Below are 25,006 nucleotides of genomic sequence, written 5' to 3'. Positions count from 1 at the left end.
TTGCCTGAGGCTGTGGAATATGGGGATTTTCACAGCGAAATAAGGTACAAATAGACCATAAGGCACCAACCACAGAGAAAGCATTTATCAAGCCATGAGGGATAGTGCATGAGGGGTTTTCAGACAAATTATCAAATAAAAAGTGGATGCCGTAGTAACTTTATTAAACGAATGTATTATGTGATGCCTAATCTTCATTGACTTGGCCTCGTTGATTCTGGATTCTCCAAATCTATAGTCTAGCCTGTGCAGCAATTTTTATTTGCCTCTCATCTATTTTTCTAAATAAGAGTCAAGGATTTCCTACACTTATGAACCTTTCTAAGAAAAAAATTCGCAAATACATATACTATAATATCATTCATGATGCCAGCTGATTTTTGGATTGGTGACAATGGAGGCTAACACCAAAAGACAGGCAGCAACATAATTGTGCTCTTTGTTCTTTCTCACACTTAGATTAATCTTCCTTGGGTTTTTTCATCTCAAAACCTCATAATTATTCTGATACAAAAAAGGAAACTAGATTTTTCTCCAGTTTTCCATCCTCAATGCCAACTTCTGGGGCGGTGCAAACATAGCAGGAGAGTCTCGAGACCATTTTTTCTAGAAATTGTTCTTTTTCATTAATGTGGCAAAGGTGAGTAGCATTCTGTGGAAGAGGTGAACTGAGAAATGGAAATCCAGGTTCCAAGCTTCAGTGCCAGCCTCTGATTCTTAATTAAAGGTTGTTGAAGTCCCAAACAAAGCACATTGCTCTTCCATAAAGAGATATGTTACACAGACTCTGTTGTATTAATGTCTTTTCACTTAGCTTGTTTTCAAATCCTGGAGTAAAATGCATCTTTTCCCTGTAAATAATATAAGGATTAAGGACTAGGGTATTGAGGCACAAGGCCTTACAGGGAGCTGATGCATTGGTCCTCCCTATGGTATCTTCAGCGAGTGTTTATTGTGGCTTCACCAGACCTGGGACTGCAATCCTTGAGGTTTAGGGCTGGTGTGCATGGGACACAGCTGGTCTTAGACGTTAACATCCATACAGCACTGTTGCTGCTTTAGTTCTCCACAGTGAAACCTAAGCTGTTTATTCCTCTGGAGACTATGCATAATAAATCTCCTGACAGTTCCTGCATATCGTATCCCAGTCCCACGATCATGGCTAGAACTCCCTTGACCCTTTTCTCATGGTGGTGTTTTCCCCAGAGCAACGTCCTAACTCTCATGGGATGCAGATTTCACCCCTGATCTCTGTTTCAAAGGCACATCACCGAAGGGATGTGAGAATCTTTTGTCTTTGTGTGGATGGAAGACAGCACTTGAATGCACCAGCTGTCTTAGTTCCTAGTTGGATGTCCTATTTTCTTTCCTTTTTTTTCCATATCAGAGGACCTCTAAACAGAGCCAGTTTTATATCCCATAGAGTAAAAACCCTGACTGTCACTTTCTTGACTTTTGAAATGTTAAGCATAAAAATAAGCAGCTTGATTTTGGTCACCTGATCCTGACGACTTGGCTGACTGACCTGTGGGATGTGTCTTAGCTATACTTTTTGTTTGTTTGTTTAAATTAGATCTCCTTGAATGGTCTCTAACCTAGAGCCTTACTAGTTTGTTCCTCTGTCTGGAATGCCCATTGATGTAGACAGGATCCCCACACCTTCCTTTAATTTCTTTCATGCACTTAGACCAACTTACGGAATACTTGCTTGAGTGTGAGCGTACTTTCTCCTGTGGACAGTTTCACACCAACAGTGCTATCCCTGCATTCTCTTCTATGACCTCCGTGTCTGATCACATGCTTTCTACCTAATGAGTGCTCCATAAACATTTGGTGAGAAAATTAACAAACAGTATTTTCAATAGCAGAGTCGGGAGAAAAAAGGCCAATATTTATATGATATTCTTTTCACATTAGGTATTGATTCCAGGAGACAGGATCTCCATTTCAGACTGAAGTTGAGGTAAAAGCCAGTGACTGGCTGTTTTGCTTTTTGGACCTCCAGGTTGAATCCCAATTTCTGACCCTGAGCTTTTATTAATTGTGCTTCATTTAGTGCCCAGGTCAGAGCTGGGATTGGAATTGCAGCTCTAGTACCCAAACCTAGACACCTGGGTTCCTGAGAAAAACTAGCGTTCCCAGTTTCCATATGCCCTAGCTTAGCTTCCATGTAATGGTGAAAAATACACAGAGAATCTGGATACTATATGCTGTTGTGTTGTCTTTGAATTATTTGACTGCTGAGGAAGGAACAACAGCTGCTAAGAGACATTTGATTATGAATGCTGCTGGGGTTAATCCAATTTATATATTTTGAAAATGCCTTGACTACAAAATTTAAATAAAAAGATATGTTACTTTGGAGAAGGTCTCATTGTTTTTGTTTCCACAGCAAATGAGAGTCCATGAATACATTCTGGGCTAAGAAAAGTAAAGTTTAATGGAGGAAAAACCCTTGAAAAAAATCTCCAGTGGGAACAGATTACCCAGATGATCCAAAGTTTCAGAGTACATTTGTTGCAGTTTCTTCTGAGTTCTACAACCAGGACAGCTTCAAGACTGCTGGCTGAAATAATCCAGCATTACAGAATACTCCAGTAAAGACTGGAACCATAATCCTAAATTTTCTTTGGGTCCCCATAAGATTATCAGTGCCCTCAATCAGCAGGAAGTAGCCTAGAAAACTACACCCACATCCCTCCCCCCAAATGCATTATGGATGTTTGTCTTTGTTTAATGTATTAGTTGCAAGTTGTTATGGATAATGATCAGGAAAAAAAGTTAAACAAAGGAAATTAAATTCAAGGTTCTTGTTTTGGAAAAATAAAATAAAACAAAAAGGCCAGGAGCTAGTGGCCAATCTCAGCACTCGGGAGGCAAAAGCAGGTAGATCTCTGTGAGTTCAAGGTCAGCCTGGTTTACAGAGTGAGTTGCAGGATGAGCTCCATAGCTACTGAGAAACCCTGCCTCGGAAAAAAAAAATAAAGGAAAAGAAAAGAGGGGATATAAATATAAGACAGAAAGGTAGATTATTGAATCTACTCTGAAATGAAAAAGAGAGGATGTAAGTATGATAAGATAAAAAGGTAGATTGTTGAATCTACTTTTTAAAGCAACTATTAGTTTTAAATGTTTTACATTGGTTTTACTTTTGTATATTGTATGCAAATTTGTATATTGATATAAGTTTGAGATTATTTTGTTAAAACATATTATACATATGTTTTTAATCTTGTTCAAAGTCTTGTACCTATACAACTCATTTAACAATGTAATGCAAATTTCCAGTCCTTGAAAAGTATTATTATTAACTGCTTAGGATAAGAAAGAAAAATAGGTTTGGAGTCAATCACCTAGTATAATCAACTTGTAGTCATATTAGGTATGTTTTCAAGGTCAAACAAAGATATAATTTAAATGGATAGGTCATCTTCAAACACTTTAGAGATCTACAGCATATGGCATTTAAGATGTGTTAATAACTTAGGTTATTCTTTTTTTTTTTTTAATGACAATGAGACATGTCTGCTCCTGGTAGCACCAATATACTTCAGGGAAGATAATGGGTATTGAAGAAACTCCACATGAAGTTTACTTTCTTTGTGGCAAAAGTAAGCCACTGGGAAAGAAAATGCCCCTGCCTCAACTGCTGACATTATGCTGTCCTAACTTGACAAGCAGGACACAAAATATCCTGCTTCACAGAAAAGTATGTTGAATATGTTAGGCCTGTAGGCTGAAGATAGTTGCTCCAACGTTTCAGAAAAACTTTAGATGACTGTTCGGCTGCCAGCTGTTTCTGTCATTATTCACATTTTTTTTAGAAGTTGCTTGCTTCCACTTCCTGCTTATTCAGTTAATATTATTTCCTTGTTGGGTCTCTGAGGGAGTTGAAAATTAGATAGCTATAATTATAGTTAGCACACATAAAAAAAAACAAGTTATGATAGAAAGTAAATTAGGTATAAAACTTTGTACCCAACAAGATAGGATAGATTGATGGAGGAAGGTTATTGGCTAATAAAGGAACTGCCTTGGCCCATTTTATTGGTTAGAATATAGGTGGGAGGAGTAAACAGAACAGAACACTGGGAGGAAGAGGAAGTGAGCTCAGACTCCACAGCTCTCCTCTCGGGAGCAGACGCCTGAGAGAGAGAGACGCCATGCCCCACTCCTGGGCAGACACAGGCCATGAAGCTCCGACCCAGGATGGACGTGGGCTAGAATCTTCCCGGTAAGACCAGTTCTCACAGATTATTAGAGATGGGTTGATCGGGATATCAGAATTAGCCAGTAAGGGCTAGAGCTTAAAGGGCCAAGCAGTGTTTAATGAATACAGTTTGTGTGTTGTTATTTCGGGGCATAAGCTAGCCGAGCAGGCGGCTGGGGTGCTGGGAACACAGCTCCGCTGCCCCTATTACTACAATAGATATGAAATATTTTCTCTGAATTTGTCAAATGCAAATGGACTATACCTTGTTGATGTATTTATTGCCTGTATATACTGTATATAGTCATTGAACTTATCATTTATAGTTCTTATATTAGCCTTCGTTTTTATTTAATTTTTAGACAAGGAGGGGAAATGTAGTGGCATTTCAAATGTATTTTAATAAATAAATATTACCTGAAGATCTGAGAGTAAAACAGTCCCACTGATCAGCCTTACAGACCAGATTATGGTAACACATCTTTAATCCCAGTAGCCATAATGACACATATGTTTAATCTCAGTAGCCACACTAGTTGCTGTAGAAACTGGGTTGTGCATGCCTTAAATGATGGTGGTATACACATTTAATCACAGCCCTAGATAAAATTATAAAATGGGAGGAATAGATCTCAGGCACACTGTCTTCTTCTGAGATTCCAAGAGGCAGGATCTCCGTTTCAGACTGAGGTCGAGGTAAGAGCCAGTGACTGACTGTTTTGCTTTTCGGATCTTCGGGTTGAACCCCAATTTCTGACCCTGAGCTTTTATTAATTGTGCTCCAAGTAATTACTACCTATTTTATGTGAATCATCTCAGTTAACCTTCACCACAGGGCCATGTGATTTGAGTTATAACTAAAGATTTGCATAGTCAGGAGTAGTGAGTTAGGAAGTCCAAATCTATGCATTTTTAGTTCCTCAAGCGTCTTGCTAATCAAATTACAAAGCCTTCCATATACAAAATCTTAGCAAATGAGCTTGCTTTCTAATGAATATTGTTAAAGATGGAAGATGCTTAAGGTTTATAACCACACATTTTGATTTCCACATTTTTAAAAGTCATTTAACTAGGGGCAAACTTCTAAACTCATTAGACACAACTAAACACATCAAATAGAAATCTGACATTTATAGAACAGACTAGTCATTGCTATTTCAGAACATCTTGAGAAGGAGATAGGCACTTATGCACAGCATGAACTCCACAAGGAAAATGTCATAGAAAATGCTCCCTAAAAGGACATTAGTAAGAAGACTTGAAATTCTTATGCGGCTGTAGTAAGATCTACATCATGGGATTTAGATTCATTACCTGGGTGAAGTCAGAGTGATTCTGCAGGAGACCCGGATGATCACAAGGACAAAAACTTCATGAGGCTATACAAGGGTAGACAGAACTGTGTGAAAGTCAAAATCCTTAATTGCTGGAGTTTGATTCCCGGAACCCACAGGTTGGCTAACAATCGTCTGCATGTAATTCCCATTCCATGGGATCCAATACCCTCTACCACACTGCTTGTTTGCCAGGGATTCACACGTTACACATATGCACATTCAGGAGAATCACCCATCCAAATACAATAATAACAAAATTAGATTTCAAAAACTCACTAATTTATTTAGAGGGGTGTGAAACTTTTCTAAGTGTAGAGGATGGAATAAAAAATTGAAACAGAGATGGAAATGTATTCTAGAATAGCTAATAAATTAAATCTGGCTTGACTGTGAATAGAAGTGTGTTATACATAGATCCATATATACATATAAGTCTATAAAGAAATCTCTAAGATTGTCTGAGGTTTGTGGGTCTTTCTGAAATTGTGTTTTCTGTGGTCATTTTTCCCTGTCCATGAAGCAAACGTTGGCATCACACCATGCCTATAACTGCCAGTTCCTATTGCTTCAGAACAAGTTACCTCATCAGTGGGCATTCTGTGGCCCAGTATCTGAGATGAGACTGGTTAATAAATGAGATTATAATTTATCTACAAAATAAATACAAAGAAAATTAGAAGATATTACTTGTCCGTCTCATTTCAAATTGTAGGGGTGAAGTTATGACAAGACCCCAGAAAGCAGAAGTCTTTTCATGTCATGAGCCATGGGGTCCCATGGACATTGAAAGCATCCCAAGAGGCAATGGTAATGACTTATTTTCATAACAATTCATCTAATGGCTGTGGCGCCTTGCAAAAGTAACTCATTTTGATCTCATAAACTCTTCAGAAGGCATTTTTGCATGGATAACTCAAAAGGGAGAAAAACACATGAAGAATAAAAACTTACCCTCTTTTTGTTCTTTGGGTGGAGAGGTAACCTTACATAGAATAAACAGTTTTAATGTGTTTATTATAATGTCATTCTTTAATAGCGCTTTATGAAAGGAACACTCAGGCATGGCAACATAATAGCCCTGAGAAAACCACAATTTTAACTCTTTGGAAAGTCAAATTTTATGAGGTGAATCGATAGATACATTAGAGTCACTAGAACGAAGACGACATTTGTTACATCATGAAGCTTGCTTGTCTGTCTCTCACTGTCCACATACTGAAGATAATATCGTTTGGAGCCATGAAAATAGGAAAGCACATCAGAGGTCACCTACGGGAACAACGTATTGGTGGTGAAATTCACCAGCTGGCATTCAGTGGGGATTGGTTTCGTTGTTACAGAGGTGTTTAGATTCTTGTGCAGAATTCTTGTCAGTTGAAAGAACGGTGGATAAACTCTTATAAAAAAATAATAAAATGTTTTTACAGTGATCTTCTACACTTTATTGTCAAGCATAGAGTTCAGCCTAACTCTGAATATCCAGTTAAATAAACACTACGGTTTACTTGGTCTGGTTATATCTTTGTCTAAACTTCAACTTTTTCACAGTCTTAAATACTTCGGACAACAAAGCTGGCTGCCTCTCCTGACATTAGCTATCTGAATGCGTCAAAACTGTTACCTGTTTCTCTGAATTTTTCACATAGATAAGAAGAATAAAAGATCAGAAGTATACTCAAGTTTTTAAAAGCACATTAAATTGTTTTTTTTTAAAAAAAAAAAAAAACAACCTATAATTTAAATGTGAGGAAGGTCCCAAGAAGTAATGAGGCCATCAAGGTAAAAAGCAAAATTATCTTTCTGAATGAGCTGTTGCAGCAAGTCTCTGTTTCTTGGCACTCAGGTTGATGCAGATAGATTCCCCAGGAGCAGACAGGACAAAGCTGCAGGGGTCCTGTCACTCTCTTGTGTCACAGAAGCCCATCTGTGGATTCTCCCTCTCATGTTTATAAAGGCCTCTCTGCTTGGCCTGGTACCAGCTCATCCTTTGATTGCAGACTTTCTACCTAGATGACTGACACTGAACTTGACCAAGAGTTCAAATGAAAGACTCCTTCCTATTCTAGAAAAACTAGGCATTGCCATAGCTTTTTGAACATGTGCACATATGATGTGTTTTGTCCTATGCAGAATATTGAGAGGCCTTATAGGGAATATTGAGGTAGAGAAAAATATAAAGACTTTCCCCAAACAAAATCACGAGCTTGAACTTAAACGTAGGTAGAGTGGATTTAAACCTTTACATTTCTAAACTATAACTGCTTAAAATATATCTTGTAGACATGATATATTATGAATAACTTACAGAGGCATGAATAAATGCAAAAAAAACTGAGGTTAAATGTATTAATTTGCATATGTTAATATATTTGTAGAAGGTGGATGTTAGTGGATGGATTCAAGGTCGGACTTAAAGGAAGGCTACCAGTATATATATATATATATATATATATATATATATATATATATATATATATATCTGGAATTCGTAAATTTGGAAATATTTAATGGTTTGTTTTTACAAAACCAGATAACTAAATCTTTAAATGATAATAGCAATTCAGTAGTTTCTATCACATTAACACATACAATGCTACAAAGAAAAGTGAAAGACATCCTCCAGGAAATTCAATGTTTTATTTTGCCAGACAAATGATTTCTTCGACATCTAATTCAATTTTCATGTGGTAACTACATCTAGTTTGCTTTCTCTACACATGGTGAACATTCACTGTAGTGACAGCTTCATCATGCTAAGTCTATTCACAAACCTACACTTTGGGGGAGAAAGTGCATTTCTAGGTCATTTTATATACAATACAAATGAAAAACATGCTAAATCAACAAATTGCCCAAGTACACAAAAAACCTACTAGTCACCCATATTCAACATGTATTAATTATGTTTTTGAGAAATACATTTATTTTACATTTGGCAGGGTTAGGTTGAATAGTAATTTCTATATCTTTAAAAGAAAAGAAACGGGTATTTAAAATGTAATTATGGTTTAAAAAACAGGAGGTATTAAATAGAACAAATAAGAGCATAGAATTAAACATCACCATCTAACCATGTGAAGCTACACGGCGCCAGGGCGCTGTGCTTTGGAAGTCATGTTACTTTAATTTTGTTCATACAATAGATTAATTGCAAACACAGAGGATGGTGTTAGTATTGCATGTAAACACAGTGCTATTTTTTGCATGTATAAGAAAAGAAAAAGTAAAATGTGAACATTTTAGGCACGCAAACCATTTACGTATAGGAACACTATAGATTATTGTAGCACAGTTTGGAACAACAGTTTAAAAACAGAATTGGATGACATTTATGCTCTCTAAACTGTTGTTTTTCACCACATTGAGGTGCCTCTTAGAACACCAAAATTTACCATGTCTTAACTAAACACATCTTTATCTTCTGATAATGAGTGCAATCCCTCCATCTCTCCCTTCCTTTTTCTTCCTCTCTGATCTTCCTTCTTTGTGTCTGTCTTTCCTTCTTGCTGGCCGGATTTTCCTCTTCCCTACCTTTCTTCCTTTCCTTGTGTTAGAGCCCAGGTTCTTGTGCATGCTAAACATGTAACCTACAACCTACCATCAACTTACACCCCTCCCTACACATGATTTCCTCCCCTGTGTTTTGTTCACAATACTCAAAAAAAAAAAAAAAAGCTGATCCCCTTTCATTACCTTCTTTATGAACTGTTAAAAAGAAATGTGTTTCAATAGTGTTTGGTATCATTTCTCTTTGTTTCTGGAAATTCAAACATGTATTTAAACCCGTATTAAAATTGATTTATCTTTGAAAAATCTAAGTTCTAGCATTAAAAGAAGTATGAGGAAATTTCCCATAATTTATCCATTTACTTTTTAAAGTGGAGAAAATAACTTTAGTGCAGTTTTCCCATAAAACAATCCAAACATTCTGATAGCTTCACTCTGCGTGGAGAAGTCGGGTGTTTTCACAATGTTGTCTTTCCTTGTTTTGCTTAATTTGCCAAGAAGACTAGGAAATTAAAATCAAGCAGTAAATCAGTTAAATAATGTAAGAGCATATACAAGTCTATAATAACTTAAATAACTTCCAAGAAACAAAGTGCTTTTGTTTGGAAGATGGTAACACAAGAGTAGAAATGGCGATGCCGCATTGATACTCCTCCCATCAAAGGCCTGGATGGCACAGGGTATTCATTTCATCTTCCTGAACCAAGAGAACAAAGACTGAGGGCAGATCTCAGCAGCTGGCACATATTACAATCTTAAACACAGGAACAAGCAAGAGTAGAACCCACTGGAAGGATATGAACTCATTGTGTTCTCTTTATGAGTCACTCTTGTTTTTAAGTAACATCTGGATGCTCTCTTCTCCGTCATTTGTCTAACCTACATGACTTTTGGGGATGGTTATTCTGTCGCATGCATTTATATGACATTTACTATGTGAAAATTGTGAACTGGAATTCTTTTTCATGTATAAAAAACACCGACAATTAACAAAGCTGAACCCCCAGGGAGGGGAAGTAACAGCACAGGGTAATTTATGGCCCTCGCTCAACCGAGGGTGTAACAGTTCTGCTTCTGTCGCTGCACTGATGTTGAAGAAAAGACACATAAAGATATAAATAAAAAATCTGGGATAAGTTAAATATTTCTATGCACCATGAGGACCATGACATGTCTAGTGCTAGTCTGTATCATACAAGAAGATGCATGCTCATTTCAGTTCACAGAGAACGCACTCGAGAGCGAGTCTCCTGCTTTTGTCGGTAATTTCTCATGGGGAAAGCTCGAGACTTTGCTCAGTAGTTGACCAGTGAAGACAGAGCATTTGTTTAGGAAAGCACAGCTCCACCGATGAATGTTTATGACTCCGGAAGCTGATTCCTTCTGTTCCTGCTTTTCCTGCTGTTGATGAGAGCCTTCAGCTTGCCATAGTCCCCCCTCATCTTCTGGGGTTCCTCTCCCAGATGCTGATGTTGCTGCCGGGTGTCTTTACAGTACTGGTTGATGAGCTGCATCTCCGAGTGGCTGAATGCCCCCAGGATGTCCTTTGGATGAAAGGGTAGAGCCCTCACAGAGCCCGCCCATGTCCATGGGGACCACTTGTCTGTCACCACGGCCACCATTTCTGAATCTAAAACTTTGAAGTTAATCTTGGCTATGGTCTGCTTGAAACCGTTCTCTGTGGCGATGCAGTGATACAGCCCTTGGTCTGAGTCCTGAACAGAGCGAATCAGCAGGCCTTGGGAAGTGGCTATGATGCGCTCATTGAGTTTAACCTAAGAGAGAAACACCATGAATGTCCCAAAGAGAAGACTACAATTTCTAAAACAGTATGCTTAGGAGATATAAAAAAGAGTTGACTTTCACAGCTAGGCAAAAGCATTGAGGCTCTTCAGTCTCAGAGTGCACACCATTTATGGTTAGTTCCACTGCCCACACCCACCCTTCTGTCTACAGTGTGCAGTATTGTCTCCTGAACTAACTAAAAAAGATAGTGAAAGTACCATCCATATAAGAAAATATGAAGTGGGTTCCTGTGCTGGCTAGCTTTATATCAACTTGACACACACTAGCGATATCTGAAAGGAGAATTTGAGAAGATATCTCAGAAGGTGCCTCATGTCTCAACTGAGAAGATGCCTCCAGAAGATCCTGCTACAGGTAATTCTCTTAATTGGCAGGGGGGAGCCCTCCCCACTGTGGGTGGAACCATTCTTGAGCTGGTGGTCTAGAATTCTGTAAGAAAGTAGGCCTAGGCAATCACAGAGCCTACATGGGTCCTCTTCATCTATGTTGTCATTGTCTCTCTCAGGGATTTGGTGAGACTCCTAACAGTGTGAGCATGGGTATATCTGACACTGTTGCCTGCGTTTGGAACCCTTTTCTTCCTACTGAGTTGTTTTCTCCAGCCTTGATATAAGGATTCATGCCTATTCTTATTGCATCTTTTTATGCCATTTTCCGTTGACAGCCCTAGGAAGTCTGGTCTTTTCTGAATAGAAATGCAGGAGCAGTGTGGATTTGGGAGAGACAGGAGGGGGGTGACTTGGAGGAGTGGAAGGAGGAGAAAGTGCAGTCAGAATGTATCATATGAGAGAAGAATAAATGAACAGGAAAAAATGCATCAAACGAATGTGCTCACTTTTGGCTATATCATTTTTATGAGATTTAAAAATAAAATAATTATCCCAATATGGGATGGCTAAAACTAAGTTGTAAGAACATTACCTTATAAGACTTTCAAGAAAATTTATTTCAGCAAGGTAATAAAAAATGCGGTAATATTATAATCCACTGTAGGGATTATAATAGAAAAGGACCATTTGCTGTGTATTGGCTACACATAGGAGATCCATTTTCATTACAACTAATTGCTTTAAAATCGTAGCTATTGTATTAGCAATGAAGAGATTGAGAATCCAAGAGTGGGAAGTCTCCTGACATTTACAGTCTGGATGGTCTCTCTTTGAATCAAAACAAAAATAGGACCAAAATCAATAAAGATGATACATGTGGATATTTTTACATTATCAAAGTTCTGTCCAAAAGTGCATTTCATTGTGAATGAAATCCAAACCTAAGATTGTATGTAGATTTAAAATGTGTAATCTTGTGTAAGTTAATATGTGTCCGTGTTGTGTGCACTTGTGTAGCTGGATTAACACTACAGAAACAAAATCACCTACAACAGAACCCACGCACAGGCAGGGGTGCAGCCAATTTCTGGTCGGCTCCATTGAAATTGATGGTATAGTAGAACATGACATTTTAGAATTAGGAGCTGCATTTACATGCATGTAATTTTATTCATCTCAAGAGTCAGGACAGTGTGACGTCAATATCATGGAATTCGGAATTTACAGTATGTACAGATTTACAATCTTGACAATGCCAATCTGCAATGCCATTCTTTTCAAATAGTTCTTGATAATCAATAAAAATTTAGAGTAAGAGTATATGTATACATATTTGCTAGTCTAGGGGTCCTTTTCCTTAATAATAAACAAACCAGTGGTCTCATAAACAATGACTGCATAAATTACCTGAGTGACATATAAGGGTCATGAATGCTAATGCAGTGGAAACATGACCACACCGCAGAAAAATGTTCCTTGCTCCAAAGGGTCATAGTTCAGCATAATTTCTTGCTGAGGGAAACGGAACATTTTCAAGCTCCTTTTATCTCGGGAGTCGCACAAAGGTGCTGTTGTATGCTGTCTTAGCTTCCGGATTCGCACACATTCCCTCCTTACATATTCCTCTGTCCTACCTCTTGAGTTCATGTTACAAACTCTGCGACTACAGAGGTGGCTGGGAGAGGGGATTTCTAACTAAACCTTCAAATCTAAGGACAAAGACTCGAAAGAAGATGGCAATGGCCTGCCCCTGACATAAAAGGATGTTTCTTTGTCTTCACTTCACAGTATCTCTGTGCCTCCCTGAGGAATGCTGAATTAGCCCTACTCCCAGAGTTCTGATGGATGGCCGGGAGGTGGGGGCGGGCCACTCACCTCCTTCCTCCTGTCTTTATCTTTCTGCAGCAGCCACTTGACAGATGCCTGGGGAGACTTCGGGGCACACTCAAGGAAAGTGCTGTTATTTCGTACTCCGTACTGAACAATTTCGGCGGCGTTTCTGTATGCTGGAAAGCAGGAATCGGAGGAATGAGAGAACAGACGTTAGAGGTTACTCCTCCATGTGAACTTCTCCTTCTTCTCCTTCTGTAAAACTGTGCTCAGGACGGTTGTCACCATATAGGAGTCAGGAAAGTTTACAGGTCTAGACATTTTATTTAAATGCAAAGTGAAAGAGACCCTAAAAGTCACCTAAAGTCGTGTTGGCACACATTTATTAGTCTGCACTGAGGATTGTCACAGCTTTAATTGTCTAATAATTAAAACAGCTTTTGAAAATTAGATTTTCTCAATTGCACAACATGAGAACATGAGTCATGACGAAATATACCATAGTATGTATAATATCTGTACATATATAGTATGCGTAATATATGAAGGAACACACTAGAAGTAAGGTGTGATGAACCAGACAAAATGGGTGCTCAGTTTATGGCACACATGAAATCATATCCAGTGTGGGATGGAGAAGCCCACACTGAAAGCTCAGGATGTCTACTCTATATAATACCATGATTGAAAAGCCAGGCTTTGCAGAAAAAGGACCATGGGCTAAATTAATGTGCACTCACACTATCTGCGGCGTAACATGAGACAACTTACTTAAACCATCTCTGTGTTCCTCTATTCATCTCCAAAGCACCAATTACAAACGTTTAAACTTTTAATAAAAGTTTTACGGCAAATGAAACATTGGTGAAATCAGGCAGAGGTTAAACACAGAAACAGAAAGCTTTATTCCGAAATCAGTGAGAGAAATCGATGTTGTTACAGACTTTGAAAAATGGATGAGGTCATCACAAGAAAGAACTGGAGCTGAAGCTGAGACCTAAATCCCGCACAGATATTTGATGTTAGCTCAGGTCACTGCTCTCAGCACTGCGACGAGGAGCATGTTAAACAGGAGCTGACATGATGTTTATGAAAATGCTCCATGAATAGCAAATGGCAAAGTGGATGAATTCCCTAATTTAGATGACCTAACTTGTTGTTGCATCTTGGAGTTACCATAACAAGGAACAGGAATGCCCTGCTGTACTAAATGAAGGCCCAGGCCCTGGTGGCTGGTCAGTGTAAGGTTAGTCTCCAGCCTAGGTATATAGAACTCGGGGTCTGCTGCCTCGTAGACCTGGATGCTGGGGTTACTCTTCGTTTCAGTCTGTTTTATCTTTAAAATAATAAGCCTGAAGCACCAGGTGAGTCAGAGAAAGCTGTTTGAAGTGGATGGAAGGGAAGGGTTCCATAAAGTTTAACAACATGGCATCTCTTTGTCAGGACAGAGAGAAAGGGCTTGGGTAAACTGTAAAAGGGGCAGACCCGCAGCTGAGTCTCAACCTAGATCTCTGAAGGATTATTCTCTGCATCTTTAATACTGGGAGCTGTACATGTCTCCACAAAAGGATGAGCAAATACACAAAATGTGATATATATATATATATATATATAATGAATATATGAATTATGATATATATAATAAATTTTATAAATAGGAAAAAACATATGTTAAAGAGTAAAGGGACTCTGAAAACATGAAAAGAACTAGGCATAGATAGCATCACAGATCCTATGTGATTCCATCACACCGAATGTCTAAAATAGACAAACTCTGAAGAAAGTAGGATGGCTACTGGCAGGCACTAGGGGAAAGGGATGCTTAGCAAATATTTAATAAATGCATTGATTATGTTTGGGAAGACAGTAAGCATCCTGAGACACCTGGCAGATGGTCCCACAGTGCGAATGTTCTAAACAGTATGGAGGTCTATGATTCAAATTAATTAAAATCATAAATATTTTCTTATGATATTTTCTTCAGTAAAATAGTCTTTAATGTGTAACTTGTTAGACAATTTTAAAAGTAAAATCTTTGCTTCAGAAAGAAGTCTCAACTTGAGTCGAGGGCCTTACTCAACGGGAGGCAGAATGATGCCGTGCTCTCAAGTAAATGACCTGAGTGGAGGGCCTTACTTAATGAGAGGAGAATGATGCTACTCTTCACCATGGTTACCACCTGCCCCCTTTTAATACCTTTTAGATTGAACCCTCGGCATTGTGTCAGTGGATTCCCGTGTCTCACGTCTTGTCTTCGGCTCCTCCTAGAAGTGCAGGAAAATGTTAAAAGGATGGGCATTATCGACAATTACGCTACATTAAAAGCACCCAGTTTTAATCTTTGTGGCCTCTTGATTGCCAGAGCTTTAATTTAGAAAGCAGAGAGGAAGTCTCATTATCTCACACAGCACCCAGACTATTCACCGTGCATGAGTGACAGGTGGAACCATTCTCCCTCTAGATGTAGTAGGGCCTCCTCTATCTATCATCTGTGATGGGACAGTCACAAAGATGCCAGGATACATCATCACTCCCAGGTGGATGCTGGATTGTCTTAATAACTGTATCACATTTTATTTCATAGATGGTAACCCAAAATGCACTAAATCAAAAACTGCTGAATGGTAAACACAACACCTTTTTTCTTCTTTTAAAAGTTTCGTTTAAATAAACACACTTTTGTTTAAAAGAAAGTGCTCTGTGGATGTTTTAAGTTTTTTTGAAACATAAATAGGAATGCTGAATACAAAGGAAATAATCTTTTACTTAAAAGAGTTTCAGGTTTTCAATGTATATGTGTACAGTGAATTCTAAGATGTTTATATGTACTTTTTTCTATATTTACTACATTTTCTCTCATGCATGTGTATCTATATTATATATGTATAATAGTATACTTATTGCTATGTAGTCACATATGAAAACTTTTAGAAAATGAGATGCAGATATAATGCCTTACCCTATAGACAACAATATTAATATGTTAATGATGCTGATATTTGTTTAATAGCAACATTGAGTTTAGGGGATATAACAGTTTCTCATTCCCCCACAATACTTATTAGGAGATTTTTTTTAAGGCATCATCTCCAAGTAAATAGATTATTAATTGGAATATCCTAATGTAAAAAGCATTTTAAAAAATGTGTAACTTTTGTAAACTGAAAATTAGTTACATAAAACTTTATAGTATTTGCTCATTAATGATTTCACTTCTTGAGTCCCAGGTTCACGAAGGTTCAGTTCTCTTAATGTTGACTTCGTAATGGAGATGAGTGACCCCAAAGAGACTAGTTGCATAGGTGCAGTCACCACTAAAACTCACGTGGACACTGACTTTAAATATTGGAAGCACACAGCTAAATGATTTATGAATGAGAATACTATTTCACTGAAATAAGTGTCAGGTCCTGTTCTTAGGGTGAAGCTGGTCATTTTCAGCCTTCTAGACACTCAATGTCTTCACAATGTCTAAATTTATTTGTTCTGTAGTCAGCACTATAGAACCTCCCAAGCTAGGCAAAGTGAACTTGCCACATCAAATTCCAGACATTCAAATAGAAAACCTTGCTCTAGCTTTTTTTTTTTTTTAAATGATGAGATCAGCGAGAGCCTTTGGTACGTGTCAGTTTCCTTGAATGCATTCCTGGGGCATAACAGAACTATGCTGGTAGGCAGCGCGATATTACATTACATGTAGGATTTGGCTTTGGCTGGCTTCACTGACATTTCATCGTTATTCGCAGTTCTTTTGGATAAACAATGAAATCACTTTCTACTTTCACAGAAAAGGGGTTTAGAAAGCTTGAACTGATTATCCCATCTTCCATTTTCCAACTATCCGCCTTAATTCAGGATGAATAATATCAGGAGCTGTCTTGCAGTATTGATACACGTAAGCATTTCAGATACTTCAAAGTGGTGAGAAAAAGCGCATATTGCTTACTTTATATCAAGTTATCAAAAAATAAAGGAACCATTGAGTCGGAGTTTAATGTTATGTAAATGTATGGATTCAACTGTTTTCTGGCTGTGATTCTACCTCTCTGCTTCCATACAAAGGGTATATTTTTGCTTTAATTACAATGAATTCATCTAATGCGCTATTTGCTACAAATAGGTAATTAAAGGAAAATAAAAAAGTGAATGCTGAAAATACTACAAATGGTCTTTTCCATTTTTATCTTTCAGTCCCTACAGAAAACAAATAGAAAAACTATATCAATTCATTCTGCAAACACATTTTACATTCTTCACAGCGTATCTTGAGTTGGAAATAATTTGAATATCTAAACAGTATAGATATTTATAGTGAATCTTCTATTGCCCTAGCCCAAAAAAGAACATGGGAAAGCTCATCCAGTGTGTGTGTGTGTGGGGGGGGGGGGGTAGGAGAAGAAGAGGATGTATGTGTGTGGTAAAATTAAGACACTGGTATAGTAGTCAAAACAGTTATTTAAATAACCGATACTTTGCTTTTCCGACTTGCACGCACGTTTTAATACTAGACATGATATTGGAAGAGTGAACAAATGCAAGGTAGTGTCAATACTTTGTGTATAAAGAACATGACTAAATTCATGGTTTCTGGTGGTAATGATGGCACTGTGTAACCCGTGTTTCAGTATAAATCTTAAAAATGTCACAGGATGTATAACAGGCGAGGCGGTATATGAACATACTCAGAGACCTCTGAAATGTATACTGAATCTCAAACATGCAAAGGTACTCCACTTTACTGGAAAAGCATTGCTTCTGTGAAATTAAAAATTCCCATCAGCCTCAGATAAAACCTTTGCAAGGAAGGGGTTCTGCTCCTCCGTTCTTTCCCATTACAAACAAGGACCGATTTATCTTTAGGATGTTGTGTTGTTCAATTTCTAATCCCTACTTCACTTTGCTCCTGAGAAAGTGACATGAGCCAGCTTTGTTCATCATCAGATCTGATTAAAAGACCAAAGACTCTAACCCTGATGTTGGCGATGCCATACTTAGCTCTAGAGCGTCTACGGGGGAAAAATGTATTGTCTGGCAAATATTTAGCTGTGGGAACACTTTCAAAACACTATTTTTAATATATTTACACATATGTGACAAATACTTCTGAAAAATCCAATAGTAGCTGCAAAAAATAAAATTTATTTGAGATCATGGTTGAAATTTGTATCCCTCACCTTCTGTGTCCAGGTTCTTAACTCTTCAGTCAGTGCAAATACAAACAATTGCAATGTAAACGTGAAGGGAAATTGAAGCTCCTACCCAACTCCTCTGCCAAATGTGGGAAATTATTGAGCCTTTGTACATAGACCTAAAACTCCTGGTTCAAAGCCTGAAAGTCCTCCTCATACCTACTGTCTGTAAAGAAGGGGGATCCAGCCTAGGCTGTTCCACTTTACTCCAAGTACACATTTCTTTCTCTACTCAACACCCTGGCCGGAGTGTCTCACAGACATGCTTGGTTTAATGTCTTCTCTCTCCCTCACACAGGCTCCTTCCACTGGGTTCACTTTCAGACAATGATGCTCACGTGTTTCCAAGTGCTCTTGTTTTAAGAACTTGGGAATTGTTTTCCTGCTCTAGTTCTCCATGCTTCCACACCGAATACTTCACAGAGTATTTGACCACTCCTCTCTATGACTTAGATTAGAACCCCATTCTGTATCCTTTGTCCTCCTATTTGTTCCAACTACTTCCAATGCCAATGTGCCAATAAAAACAACATCCAGCTAGTGACCTTTTAGAACTAAGAGTCAGATAACTTCCCGTCTAAACAAACACAGGGATTGAGTGATGATAAATTACTGATAAAGTCCTACCTCACCTGGCATTGGAAACTTCCTTCTTTCTAACCTTCTTTCTCCTTTCAGAGGCTTCTAAGTGGCAGCATGAGCTTTGTGTTGTCTCTTCAGTGTTCCCCTGCATACTTCTAGACTGTTGTTCCCCACAGAGGATGTTTCGGTTCACTCTCTGTCTCCACCATGGCCCTCTATGGTCATCCGTTCAACCTTTCACATGCTGCTTCCCATTTATGTAACGCCCTTTCCACTCTCACACCCAGAGACCATATGATTATTTCACACGTTCATGGGCTTCATTGGGTTGTCTGTCTTTTCAGAACATTTTATACCTGAACACAGATTTTTGTCTTTTATTGTTGTTGTTCATGTTTTTTACCTATTTTCTACAACGCCTGAAAAGTTTTTGTCTCAGGATAAATATTTCTTGAATTAACAGACAAAAAGGGTCATGACTGACTTATAAAAATGCAATGGCTTGGGTCTTGTAAATCTTAAAAACCATCTATAATGAACCCCAAAAATTTCTGTGTTTGCTTTTATTTGGTTGCAATGTTGTGTTTGTTTGTATGTTGGTTTTTTTGGGGGGAGTGTTTTTTTTCTCTTGGTTTTATTGTTGTATTAAAGTTTTGTGTTTTTAGAAAGAACTTAAAGTTGGGTGGGTAGGAAGGAGAAGAAGATCTGGAAGGTCTTGAAAAAGAAGAAGACTATGATCAAAATATATTAAATTTACAAATATAATATAATACAAATTTATTTATAAGATACAAATATAATATAATAAAAAAACCTTAGAAACCACCCAATGCTTTCCTGGACAGTTCATTGGTTCCTAAGACTGGAGTCATTTGCTTCCTCTACTGATTATAATTTTAAACAGGTTTTGGAGCTCTCATCCATCATAACCTATGTCTCAACATTTATTGAAATATCTAGAAGTTCATCCGATTCAAGTTCTGCATATTCTCCGCTATCTCACCAGGTTTCCCACTGGAAATCCCTTCCAACTCACTTTGAACTTTTCTGGGATTAACGCATCCTTACTTAGACTGCTCATCCTATCCAGCGACCATGCTTTCACTGCCCAAACAGGAAGAAGCATGTTCGAGAGGTTTTCAAAGCAAGCCGGGTTGATATCTTTCTTAGAACAATGTGCTTGTGGCAAGAATGATGCAGGTAGTTCTATTCAAAATTTTAACTTTTGAAATTCATCTCTTTTTTGGTACTCACATGAACAACAAAACCTCTCTGTTATAAGGAAGCAATGCAGCTACACCTACCAGTGTGGGGTTCAAGGCTATCGTGACACAGCAGACACACACATCAGCTAGCGTGAAAACAGAGTTAAACATTGCTAGTACATTGATGGGTCCTAGAGCATAAGTTCTCCACAAAGAGGAAGAGTGTGAAACCTGAAGTCATGAAGTACGATGTCTTCTTTCCCAAAAGACTGTTTGTAGTGCTCCACATGGCCGTATTTTGCACTGTCTTTTCAAATAAAAACAGCCACAGAACTGATCCACATCTGCACTGCCCTGTGAGGTTTCTTTGGATTTTCACGTGGACATTTGGTACTCACCGCTTCCCAGTCGGGTAGAACCTGGAGCAGGAGTGGCCATCCCACGCACAGTAGGGGTCCCTAGCTAGGCAGCAGTCCGCACAGGCTGTGCCATAGACGTGACAGCGGTGCAGAGACAACTGGGAAATCCCCTCATTGGAGCTCACATACAACTGTTGCTGTAAGGAGAATCACGATGATCTAGTTCAGATGTGGAAATCTGAAGACTTTCAGCAGGAACACATTATAATATATGACCACAAACCCATGGATTTATTTAGAAACACTCAAAACAAGAAGCAAAGAGGGTATGAAGCCAAAATAAGTAGAATTTTCCTTCCCTTAGTAAGCCTATAACATCACCACTTTCTACTAACAATAACAGTGCTCCCAGTGCACCATAGAGATGTTAATCTGTTTTAAACATTGGGATTCCTTGTTCTCTCAGATTTGAGCTAATATATTGCTTACTTAAATTATGATGTTTTCTTTTTCCTTTGACTTCTGTCTCTTAGCAAATCGCAAGCTTTCATGTTTTTCAAGTACAGCAGCACACTTTAATTTTGAAATAGAAGACATTTTGTTTAGAAGAAAACAGACGAGATAATCAGTCACACTAAAAGTGAAAACAGTTGAATACGTGGCTTTGAAAGTTACGTATTACTTATTAAAGCTACTTTAAGGTTATATGAAAAACGAATAATCCAATGTTTATTTTTTTATGTAAATATGAATCTGGGCTTGTATGTGTGTGCTGGTGACATATGCACCTCTGTGTGTACCTGTGTGCTCGTGAACGTGGAAAGAAGGACACTGATCGTTTGGTTCTATTGCACTCTGCCATATTCCTTTGAGATGTGCTGTCATCTAGCAAGCCCCAGTGTTCCTCCCCGTCCCCCTATGCTACAGCCATGCTCATGCCCCCCTCATGCTATTTAATGTGGTTGCTGTGACGCAAACTCAAGTCCACGTTTGACTGGCAAGAATTCTTAGTCACTAGGCCATTTCACCAGCCCAAATACAAGAGTTTACATGTAAGCATGCCTTCAAAACATTTCTTCTTTGTCTACCCATCTTCATTATCCTTACAAAGTAAAAAATAGAGTTCACCCTCTGTATCACTTGTAAGGCATTAAGATGCTTTTAAAAACTGATTACTTTTTATTTTATTTTATTTTCGATTTTCGAGACAGAGTTTCTCCATAGTTTTTTTTTTTGTTTGTTTGTTTGTTTTTTTTTTTTTTTTTTGGTTCCTGTACTGGAACTAGCTCTTGTAGACCAGGCTGGCCTTGAACTCACAGAGATCTGCCTGCCTCTGCCTCCTGAGTGCTGGGATTAAAGGCGTGCACCACCACCGCCCGGCCCACTTTTTAATTATTTGAGAATTTTATATAATGTGGTTGTATTTGTGCTGTCGTATTCTTCTAAGACTCAAATGCCACAAAGCTATAAAATTCCCAGAATACATCCTGGGAAAAGAACTGACAATGAATATGAATTAATTACAACAGTAGATTAAATTATTAATAAAAGCTACTAATTTGTAGTTTCAGTTTCAATGACATAAATCATATCTCAGACTATCATGTCTCATATAGCTACTTTATTCATGCCAATCGAATTTAAAGAAATTATCTGAAATTGATTGATTACCATATAGACATTTAAATACTTTTCAAACAATGCTGTGGCCTATGTTTTGTCAGTGTCATTCCCTCAAGAGCACTGGATGTAAATGCTTGCCACCAGGCCCTGTGCACAGATCTGTAAATCCAGTTTCTTGGAAGGCTAAAGCAGGAGAGTGACAAAGCTCAAGGCTTGTCTGGGCTAGAGTGACTACCCCGGCCCACACTGTTCACTTGCTAAAGTGTTGTTGTCACGAAATCAAACTTGGGAAAGGAGACTGGGGTGAAAGTCAGTGGAAGAACATGGCTGCTGTGCAGGAGGCCCTGAGGTTCAGGTCCCAGGACGCATTTCTTAAATAACTAAATATCTATCTAAAGGGAGCAGGCAAGGGACAGTGTTCATTTAATTGAAAGTATTTTAAGAATGCTAGTTTATTTGAGAAAAAGGTAAAAGGCGGTTCTACTCTATATAACTTAATTATTAGTAATATCAACATATTTTTGAAATTGGGTACAAGAGTAAATTAAAGATGGATGAGCAATCTGAGGACTAGGAAAGGTATCAAATTTGTGATATTTAAACACCTTCACTAACTGCAATCTTCCCACCACAAAGTGTACTGCAGTTTTTCATGAAGCCAGAGTTCCAGAAAATCAAGTCACTACCCCAGCTGTGAGGCTAACTGTCCACTGAAACACATTAGCCTATCTGCAGCATAAGATGTTGAACATAAATATGCCAAGGCATACATTTTATATACGACTACCATGACACAAAAATGACTATGAAGATTTTGAATCTTGCTTCTATATTGTCTCTTTCCACCAAGCCATCATAAACAAAAGGCCTCCCTGCTGGCTTCAAAGACAATTCAGACTTGAGATCAGCTCCATAGGACATTAGCCAAATGACGAATGACTTCTTGCTACTTGGGAAAATGTTTGCTATGCTCCATGCAAACATTTTTACAGATGAGATCGTTAACTCCATTATGTCATATTTATTTGTTCTCATAAAATTTGGTCAAGTGCAAAGAGCACCAGACTGACTATGAATACCACATCATGTCTCTCTAGGAGCTTGGCTATGGCAAAGAGCACAGCAATTAGAAAATCAGTTGCTCAAGCATCTGAAGTCTTTGGTATCTACTCCAAGAAAAATAGAATCCAAGGTTCTTACAGACAGCACTAACTCGTGTCATTTTATCCTAGGCAGCTAACGTCCACCACTTGTGAGAAAGACATTGCTCTCTAGATGTAGAAGCTTAGGTCAGGGAAGTTAAAGAACTTGCCAGTAATTTATAGTCAAGTGAAAATTCAAATGCATGCAAAGCTGTCTCAATCTGACTCTAGGGAGGTCGCTCTTAGGCTTTGCTTTAAGATACTACCTATGGGAATTGGAACAGAATACATCAAAGACATAGAAAAACTAGAATTGTCGTCAACTGTTCATGATCGTTGAGTATTTTCATGTTCAGGAAGAACATAGATTAGCTAGCTCTTGTCAATTGCCAGCACTCAGTCCTTCCTCAAATGCACAGATAGCGTTATATTAAGGGTTTTGTAGATATATGTATAAATCTTAGGATATAGCATTGCATGATTACTTCAAAGATATGATGATATCAGGAAAGCAGAAGTGGGTAGATCACTCCTCGCTGGTAGGAAAGCCTTGATTTACAAAAGCCAAGCATTATGTTAAGTTCTATTTTCAGAATGCTAATTTTTATCATAGTGAATGAATCTCACATGCCCTAATAGTTGAAGGTATGGCAAATACAATACTCTGGAATGCCTTTCAGCATATATGATCTTCTTTCATTAAATTTATGCAAAACAAATGGGCTAGTTCTTACCTTCTTAGATGAAATTTTCATTGTTGTTATGGGAACATGATTCTAAAAGATTAGAAAATGTATATTAGTTGCTCATATGATCTGAAAAGCAATTTTGAATGTAAAAATTCAAATTTTGTAAAAAAAATTCAAAATGCCCTATTTTTCCCTTAGTTCATGATCTCTCTGTAAACTTCCTTTCTTCTTTGGGGCTAAGACTGGACTTGCTGTGTAACATAACAGGTGCCTGAACCCGAAATAAGGAATGGCTTTACAGACACTTAACACAAAAGGCCTTAAGATGCACTGCCAAGTGAGATAACTGAAAGATGTATTTGGGACATCGAGTTGAGGGTTGGATCTGGGTGTGTAGGTGGGTGATAGTGATGATAGGGAGAACTTCACAACACAGTCTTCAGGAATCATTATTCTGCTCCCAACAAGGGTTGTTTACAATGTATAAGACTGAACCATGCTATTGAGTTCTCACTGGTGAAACAAAAACATACATAGATAGAAAGGCCTCTTTTTTGTAAAATTATAAAATCAGTTATAATAATTATAATATCTGTAATTTTAAAATCAGTTGTTCAAGAATCTAAAATCTTTGGTCTTTGCAAAGGCATTTTTTCTGCATGGCAAAGGTAATTTTTTGTACACTGAAAAGATAATTTTTCTGAAAGCCACTTGATAACTTTACTTCCTAACTATTATAATTAGTTTTAAACTTAAATTTCTGGTAACCTGATAGTGATCCACGAAGACTTAGATGATTTAAGCAGAGGCAATCTCTGAAATTAAATTATTCCCAACACTATAGCTTTTTTTTTTTTTTGGATTGTATAGGTTTTTAACCATTTAAGATGAAATAAAAGCAGACATCACTAATTCTCAGTGGCAACAATTTTTGTTATCCTTTTTTAACATACACACGTACAGAGGTGACAGATGTGACTGTTTACAGTCACCAGATCCACTAGCGGAGTTGTATCTGAGTTCAATGTAAGCCTTTTGTAAATAGACACTCAGCAAACATGATTGTAGGATTAAAGAAAGACATTATGCTTCTGTTCTGTGTAGTAAGTCTGCCTATTCTTTCAAAAGTTACACTAATATCTCTACAGCATTTCCATATGATATGTAATTAAGGAATCTTTTCCTACATAAATCCATT

The 25,006-nt window shown here is 37.9% G+C and overlaps 1 protein-coding gene across 2 annotated transcripts in view; it reads right to left on the bottom strand.

Moving 5' to 3' along the window:
• Positions 1-8,182: 8,182 nt before the first annotated feature.
• LOC121434753 (semaphorin-3C) overlaps positions 8,183-25,006 on the bottom strand; it is a 151,212-nt gene continuing 134,388 nt past the window's right edge. For both annotated transcript variants that reach the window (XM_041633708.1, XM_041633709.1), the window contains 5 exons: positions 23,854-23,895; positions 20,394-20,551; positions 15,216-15,283; positions 13,065-13,195; positions 8,183-10,829 (listed from right to left, as the gene is read on the bottom strand). In XM_041633708.1, coding sequence (XP_041489642.1) covers positions 10,413-10,829; positions 13,065-13,195; positions 15,216-15,283; positions 20,394-20,551; positions 23,854-23,895 — 816 coding nt within the window. In that variant the 3' untranslated portion in view covers positions 8,183-10,412. The remainder of the gene's footprint in view (positions 10,830-13,064; positions 13,196-15,215; positions 15,284-20,393; positions 20,552-23,853; positions 23,896-25,006) is intronic.

This window comes from Microtus oregoni, unplaced genomic scaffold (genome assembly GCF_018167655.1).
Source record: "Microtus oregoni isolate MIOR12 unplaced genomic scaffold, Mior012 000044F_ref0000062, whole genome shotgun sequence".
Lineage (NCBI taxonomy): Eukaryota > Metazoa > Chordata > Mammalia > Rodentia > Cricetidae > Microtus > Microtus oregoni.
The sequence above is the reverse complement of the archived record's forward strand: the minus strand, read 5'-3'. Positions and strand labels throughout refer to the sequence as shown.